The 8,682-nt window shown below is 40.0% G+C and overlaps 1 protein-coding gene across 1 annotated transcript in view; it reads right to left on the bottom strand.

Annotated features, from left to right (window-relative positions):
• Window positions 1-212: 212 nt before the first annotated feature.
• The window catches only part of gpc1a (glypican 1a), a 45,834-nt gene continuing 37,364 nt past the window's right edge, over window positions 213-8,682 (bottom strand). Inside the window, exons 4-10 of the mRNA XM_046048965.1 lie at window positions 8,384-8,557; window positions 6,424-6,589; window positions 4,952-5,082; window positions 3,801-3,938; window positions 3,152-3,282; window positions 724-899; window positions 213-398 (exon numbers count right to left, since the gene is read on the bottom strand). Of these exons, the coding sequence (XP_045904921.1) occupies window positions 217-398; window positions 724-899; window positions 3,152-3,282; window positions 3,801-3,938; window positions 4,952-5,082; window positions 6,424-6,589; window positions 8,384-8,557 (1,098 nt within the window). The 3' untranslated portion in view covers window positions 213-216. The remainder of the gene's footprint in view (window positions 399-723; window positions 900-3,151; window positions 3,283-3,800; window positions 3,939-4,951; window positions 5,083-6,423; window positions 6,590-8,383; window positions 8,558-8,682) is intronic.

Genomic DNA, 8,682 nt, shown 5'->3' with positions numbered 1-8,682 from the left:
GACATATTAAAACCGAGCAAAACATAATGAAGGATATTGTCACTTAAAATCTTTTGCTCCTCTTGATCAAAGAAAATGTTGTCCATTCATTCCCCAAAATGTCTTTTTTGGCAAAGTAAGGTCCCAATCTTCCCCCCCACCAAAACTCTTTTTGTCTGTCCCATGGTTCAGCCCTGCTCTAGACTTCAGAATCTGATTGGAGACAGCGGCAGTCCATCATCGCTGAAGCAGTAGGAAGGCCAATGGGAGCAGAAGTAGGAGGCTACAGAGGCTCGTTTGAAACGTGGCTGCACCTCTGACTCGGTTGTTGTCTGGTGAGTAGGCGTACAATCCTGGTCTGTTCCGGGGACACTGACCACCTACGCACATCCCGCTTCCTGAGCCGCTGATGTCATCACCTTGGGAGGTCATTACAGAGAGACAGAAGACACTTTTAGACTCTATAGGAAATTATTTATTATTTCATTTTTTTAAAAACAGATGAGAAAGAGTTTTGCTTTTCGTGTGAAGAAAGATGAAACCTTTAATTGTGCCTGATAAGCTCCCACTTTTCAGTTTGTAAGTGGTGGAATGATGAATGAATGGATTAATGTTTTAGTTAAGTTTATTAGTCATTAGTAACACACTGTAAGAAACAATAACAGAATGGACAAGGTGTCTCATCTATGAAATACTATCACTGTAATGTACTTCATACAGTACAAATATTAGAAAACGACCCACTTGCATCTTGAAAGTCCACATCATTGCCATCAAGTGCATTTTTCAGCCTGTTGCTCATGATTTTGAGTTGCATGATCTGCTGCCGGATGGTCATGTCTGGCTTTGTGATATCAAGCTCCACTTCTGGGTTGTTGATCTGATTGGCCAAGCCGTCACCCATCACCTCCGGAAGGTACCTGATGAGATGAAGAATATGGGTCAACATCATTCGGGCAGTTCTGATTTTAAAAAGACAGCTTTACATAAAATATGTGGTTAATGAAATGGTAGTTTTTTGAAGCACAACTCTTTTGGAATATTTTGTTTACTTGAAAATACATGCCTGCACTCACTCAGTAAAAATGTACAGCTGTGTATAATTTTGTAAATCAGATGTAGCATTTTGTGCTGACAGCGCCTGGTCAGCAGATAAAACTGAAGCACGTGAAAACAACTCACACAAGCAAACAAACGCACACACATACTCGTATTTCTGCAGTTGAGGGTACCCTGTAACATTGCTGGAATCACGATGGACAGTTTTAAAAGAAAATTATCAACACTGATGCCGCAGAACCAGAGATGCTGTCTTTTTATTCCATGCATTGTTTACCTTGTCAAAACCTGGCACCTCCAGTACCCAGAAGTTCGAATGGAGATACATATGTGTTATGCTAGTAGTGGCTAATGTTGCCTTGAGCCGCTAGCCTGAAGCAGAGATGAGAAGCGGGCTCTGGTAAAATCACTTCTTTACAACTCCACACCGAGATTTATTTTCATTTTCAAACTTTTAGTCTTCAGCCACAAATGAAGCTGACATAGATGAAATCACTTAAAGCAACTTATCAAATTTCATAGAGCTTCCTCTGGAGCCACAAAAGGCTTTATACAACATTTCTCCCCACCATCATATCAATAAGAATATTTATCTCATACATCCCACAATACATTGCTGTCTTTCACTGTTAGTTGATACAAAACTCAACACATATAAATCAAAAATCTTCATAATTAATTTTTATTTGTCTAATTTGTCCCCCATCTCTTTATTGGAAGCACATCAGTTATTGGGCAGTGTAGACAGGAGAAATGATTAAAGGAAGCAAGACCTGAACTGAACCTGCAACTCCCAAATGTCCCTTTAAGGAAGTGATAAGTAGAGTAGTCTAAATCACTTTCAAAGAATGCCTCAAATTAAGTTTAAAATTCTTTGACCTCACAAATATAGAGTACAAACACACATGCACAATGTGCTTAATGGTGGGATTTAATTTAGGTTCTTATGTAAACTCTATCCTCCAACCCTATATTTCATCTTCCACGCCGAGAATTTATTATAGTTGTAATTTTATGTGTGACATTTATTGAGCTCTCAAGAAATCCACAAGATGTCGCTGTAAAGTTTCAAACAGTCCATCACAGTTATAATTCACTCTCTGCCACACCGACACACACGAATTTCATATTTCCTTAATCTGTCACACACAGTCAGGGATTCATCTATATTTCATGGTCTTTCTCACATTCCGCTCTCTCTCGCTCTCTCTCTCTCTCAAACACACACACACACATATATATATATATATATATATATATATATATATATATATATATATATATATTTCATGCCTTTTTACTGTCGTATTTCTGAGTGTTCTGCTCAGCATAAATCTCATCAGTTGGCTTTAATCCAACCATTTTAAAGGGTGTGTGTGTGTGTGTGTGTGTGTGTGTGTGTGTGTGTGTGGAGGGGGTCACACAACATGTATACATATCAACATGGCATCAAATTACTCTATAATCCATTTACACATGGATTAAGGAAGACTGAAAGATGTATGTGGGTGTATAACTGTGTGGCCATGAATGCTTATGCTGCAGGATGTCAGTTCATCACACCCTACAATAAATATCCACACAACGCAGTTTTTCAGTTTGCCTGAGAGGAAATCGGTTGTCTTTTGTTATGACACAAATGATACAAATGGCCTTCAACAAGAAGAGAACTGGCGTGTATCATAGCAACTTTAGTTGTTTCTTCTACCTGCTTTATTCTCTTCACCCAGAAGTCTCTTTTAAGCAGTAAAGAAATGTTTCCATGCTGAATGAATAAAACTAATGTTTTTTTTTCCAACACTCACAAAGCTTTTCTGAAGAGGACAGAACTGGAAAATGAACAGACAGACTAAATGTGAAAAATACTGTTAAAATACTCCTGAACATGAAACACAGGGAGGTGTTCAGTTGTTTTACAATACAAGCTTTGAAAAGGTAGAGCAAATCATGTTATGTTGATTGCTTAGGTTTAATAAAATCTAGTCAAACCATTATCTAGTCTGGAGAACAGGTAGGCTGGATTTGGCTGGTGCTTAAAGTCACATTCAAACCTAAGTAAGCTTGTGATTGGCCAGTGACAGCCTGTTTTCCTGGAGCAGGTTCTCTTCCTCACCTGGCTTTAGTAATGCCATTCCAGCATTTATCCTGACCACTGCCTCCTGCTGCCAATTTGCTGCAAATTGCCACAGGGAGCTGCACCCAATACTGCCGCATCTCCCTCAGCTTACTGGACAGATCTGACACCTGAGAACAGAGACAATTTTTTTTGTTTTGCATGTCACAGATGAGTCTCAAGTTCCAAGTAACATTTAATACCCTTTCAAAATGTCAACAAATACTAAATACAAAAGAATTATGTAAATTTCACCTTTTTCTAACTTCACAAAGGCACTCAAATTCAACATATATAATAACAACCCGGGATGTAGACACCACATAAAAAACAAGTGGCAGCCAGAAATTCAGCTGTTTTCCATGAAATAATAAATAATTATAATAAAAAATTTTCATACAGAAAAAAATAATAACCATTTCCTCTCAATTCACTCTCAACATCTACACCTCAAACACCAAAGAGACATCCTGTACACTTACATCATATAAAATGTAAAATCGTATCAACAATCAGCTGTTATGACTTTTGTGGATAGACCTTCTCACATCCACATTGTTTCCTGTGCCCTTAAAATCATCTTTCCCCATTCAAAGAGTTAGACATATGCAAACATACAGTAGGCTATAAAGTACGTGCATGCACACACCTGCATCTCCAGTCTGAGACTAGCGGTCGGAGAGGGTTTGTACTCTGATGCGGTCAGGGAGCCGCTCTTCTTCTTCTGCTCATGAAGGGTGGGACTTCCTGTTCCTGGTTCACCTGGAGTTCCACACATCTGGTACACCTAAGCATTTACAAACACAACACACGCACTAGATGCTGTGAGCTGTTAAGTTTAACATCTAAAATCACAGCAGCACTACAAATACCTGGTTAGTCTATATTGTAACCTTTGTGAGAACTAAAAATATCCACTAGAGGTCACCATAGCCGAGTGTTTCAAAATGTGAGGACAGGTGCTTTTGACTTCATGTGGCGCTGCGCAACGCTGACTTAATGTGATGCATGCTGGACTTAAAATAGAGCATGCTGGTTAGAAATTGTTTCCGACTTTCGCCGGCGCTGCAAAATGTCACCATGTCACATGACATTAAAACCTCTCGGGAACAAGGTGGCTGCAGGTGCTTTTGACCGACCGCACCAAGTTGGAACCAAACTATTGCCTGGTCTCGTGGCATTTTTTTTTGTCACGAGACCAGGCAAAAGTGTGGTCAGTCATCAGTCATTGATCTCAGCTCACAGTAAGCTGATTTTTATACCGCCCCCGCAGCTCACATTAGACCATCAAGTCGGCGTAAGTCAGCCGCAGTCATCTCGAACGCACCTGATTCTTGGGCTGCTTGTTGCCATGTATGGGTACATGTACATGTTAATGAAAACAGACATCAGCTGAGCTTGAAAATAAATTGCACTTAACAAAGTGTAAGAACAAAACAGCTTGGCTTAGAAAACAAGACCAAGACTCATTATAGCTGCACTCACTGCTTGTCCAATAAATGGACATTGATTTGTACAGGATACATCTATAAAATCAATAAAACCTTGTGGTGAGAAGTTGAGCCCATTTTCACTGGAGCACATTGTTGAGCTCTACCTAAGGTATCATCAAGATAAGTGCTCATTAAAAATAAGAATTCTCTCTCTGTGTATTATTTAGCTTATTCCTTGATGAGCAAATTGGACCAACAATCTGCAGAAGAGGTGAAAGGTGCAGGATTGCAGACATAAGCATGAGCTGGCCTCGAACTGCTCCCAGGGAAATTTAGTAAGTGATTAGAAAAAAGTAAGAGGTTTTACTTTTGCTGTGAATGTGTCCATGTTTTCCTGTAGGATGTGAACAGCCTCATAGATTCGAGCCGGGATAGAGGAGAGAACCACATCGAGACTGGGCTCCGTGCTGAAACTAGAGACCACCTGGATCATGGTGTCTGAATGGAGAAAGTAGCAAAAGAGAAGAGAAGATTTTTTGATAAACGTAGCCAGTTTTTTGGGGGCCAAAAAATTTATTTGCTCCCATGACACTAAATCACAGTTTACCAGTACATAAGGTTTGCGTGATGTGGTAAGTATTAGTATTTAAAATCTATGTGTGTACTTTAAAATTATTGTAAGTAATACTAAAAATAAGCTGCTTCATTCAGTGCATGTTCATTGTTACACAGTAGGAAAAGAATATTCATCACATTGACTTTGAGACTTTCTCAGTCAAATTTAATTGAGGATCACAATTTTTTAAAGATCACGTTATTATTGACATTTATACAAACATTTAAAAGCATGTATGGATATTCCCGCAGTCTTTTCATCTGCTGCTGCATTCTTGTACTCAGTGGACCTCATGCGAGAACATTTCCGTATTCTTAGCCTAAATCTCTCTTACAGTAACTGGACAACCTTGTTGTAAATCACTTGTTTCAGCCTGATGAAAGCCAACTGTTCACGAGGAGGTGCACATTCTTGAGATTTGATCGTTAACATAATCAACGACCCTGAAATTGCCATATAAGGCTATCTGTTCCACTCTGTGTGTGGACAAGTTTCATTCATAAACATGTTACCAAAGAGTGAAAATACGCTTTCAGAAATCAATATTGCAGTATCAGTATAGTGTGGTATAATACAGCTGTCAGCAACAATCCATCAGAGTAGTGCTGTATTGTAACAGACATAAAGAGGGAATGATTTAGATTACATGAAGTAAGACACTAAATAACGTATTTCTAAGCAAAGCAGTTCATAACTATTATCAGAGGTGGTCTTGTGACAGTCGCAGAGATATTGGACAGGATGATATTATAGCCTTGGTGGGTTATTTTACATTGTCAGGTGCAACAGAGGATCATACTGGACAGCAACTTGCATAAAACCCCTCAGGCAGCTGTTTGAGTGAGAACTACTGTTCTGCTAAAATATGCAAACAAGATCATGAAATCTATAATAATGTGGGCAAGCCATGATGATAATGATAAGGTGAAACGAATATTCTTATCGCATTAAGTTTGTCTTAGCTATATATTTTATTTTAGTTAATTTTGGAATCATATTTAAACTGTAAAATCCCTCAGATTCAGCCATTATTATTTCAGGTCAAATGCGTGTTTTTCCCTTATGGAGAATCAATCAAATCATCAGAATTATCAAATCTGTTCGCATGAGTGGTTCGTGCATGAGGGCCAGTGTCTATTCCAGTGATCGGTTCATCCATTAATGAGAACATCTGGATTATCTGTAGCTTTACTCTACAATGTCTTATGTGTCCTGAATATTACCTATAAGGTTCTGCCACTCTGGGTCCAGGTCAGCTTGGTTGGCCAGGCAGCCCTTCATGACGTTGGAACAGTAGTTGGAGCAGGGTTTGACGGAGGCCATGCCGCGACAGTGTGGGCAGTAAACCAGCTTCATCAGGGCCTTCATACACTCTGGACTTAGAGAAACCTGGGGAGGTTCAACACGACAGTCATCACCACAAACCTTGGAGCCAGTAGTGAAAAAAGTATATTCATATAGAGAGTCCTGTTTCTTCCTTTCACTCTTGATTGCACTGTGGTATCAAAACATTTCCCAGGGAATTTACTCCATGATGGCCATGTAAAACACAGTACAAATAGCCCAAGCAAAAAAGAACAGTAGAGGGCAGTATTGCAACATTATAGGGAACACAACCTGAACAATAAAGCAATGATGGCCCTCTTTGTCTGTCTTTATACAGTACATGGTTTCTGTTACACTGTCAGCTTCTGAGTATGTACGCAAGTCATGAAAGGTGTCCAGTTCCACGGTGGAGTTATTTTACCATTACCCCTGCTCTGATGTGATGTAGGGTCACTCAAAACCAAAAGCAACTCAAAAGACGATGGCAGGTAGTTAAGGTACCTCAGCAGTATGTTTGCAAGATTCAAACTAAGTTTAAATGTAATATGATGAATGTGATGTGATTATGTTATGTCATCATGCAAAAATTTCCTCACAGATGATTTTCAGTTGTATTGTGTACAGTTTTAGATATTTGGATGCAATTTCCTACTGGCCTTCACACATTTATTTCTATGCAGTATGAAAGTCAGTCCACACACTCATGAAAGTTTCTTGAGTTGTATAATCCATCACTGTCAACATCAAGTCCGCATTAATTCGTGTCAGTGCTACCTTATTGTTGTGTAATAATGTGGTTTAGGTGCTGACGGATTTAAAAAGTCTGCACTCGTAACGATATTCTACCTTTGCCAAAAACTGATGCAGACATGAGGTTCACTGTGATAGATTACACAACTCAAGTTAGTTTTGAGAATGCGCTCTGATTATTACATCCTATGGAAATGAGGAGAAATTTATGGAGGCCTGTAACTAAGGAACTATACAATACAATTTCTAAAACACAGCAGAATCTTGTGCAAATTGAATAGCTGTGAACTGAATACTGTGAATATGGGAGTTGTGGAAAATAGGTTAAAACACAAACAATCACTGGTATGGTCCTTTTAAATTGCAGAATTGAGATGAAGCTATGCAGTAAAATCTAGCATTTTTACTAGGGCATAAATAAAGAAAGAAGGGTGGTCAAACATTAACAATAGCCTTTTCACAGCAAAACACATAGAAGAAACAATCACACAGTCACATCAGACACAGACACTTTGAATGTTGGGAAAAATTGCATCGAGAGCTGAAAAAACATCATCACACCCATAATTTGACAAGAGCGTTTTCATCCCTCTAAATAAGAGCTTTGTTCTGATGGCAAGTCTGACACTTCATTTTTGATGATCTTTGTGCTTTCCAATTTTTAGGGTGGAGATATTTTCTCTGACAGTTAGGGTGTGACGACCATGCATCCATCATATCTGCTTTCCTGGGACACAGCCCAGCAGGTCTTAGTCTCACACACACACACACACACACACACACACACACACACACACACACACACCAAATCATCCTGCCTCTCTCTCTGCCTCACGGTGTCTCTCCCTACGTCTCATGTAAACACACACACACACACACACACACACACACACACACACACACACACACACACACACCAAGTCATTCTGTCTCTCTCTCTGGCTCACGGTGTCTCTCCCTACGTCTCATGTAAACACACACACACACACACACACACCAAGTCATCCTGTCTCTCTCTCTGCCTCACGGTGTCTCTCCCTACGTCTCATGTACACACACACATACACGCACGCACACGCACACACACAGACTCACACTCACACTCACCTGTGAGACCTTCCTGACCACCTCTCCACTGACTATCAGCCCCTGGACAAACGATCTGGCTGTGACAAAAGCTCGGATCACCTTCGCCTTCATGTCCCGGGGGACATCTCCAAATGGCCGCAGCGTCTCCTGTTGCTTAGCAACACATTCAAGGTAGTCCTCTGACATGTTGACCTGCCAGACAGAGGTGACGGGGGAAAAATGCAGAAGTATGTTGTTATCTTTTTGGCCAGTTTTGCATATTAGATAGCATGCGGTATATATCTGACAGTAAAGGGAGCGGGGGGGGGGGGGGGGGG

This window comes from Micropterus dolomieu, linkage group LG05 (assembly GCF_021292245.1).
Source record: "Micropterus dolomieu isolate WLL.071019.BEF.003 ecotype Adirondacks linkage group LG05, ASM2129224v1, whole genome shotgun sequence".
Lineage (NCBI taxonomy): Eukaryota > Metazoa > Chordata > Actinopteri > Centrarchiformes > Centrarchidae > Micropterus > Micropterus dolomieu.
Note: the sequence above shows the minus strand (reverse complement) of the source record. Positions and strands in the feature narration are given on the sequence as shown.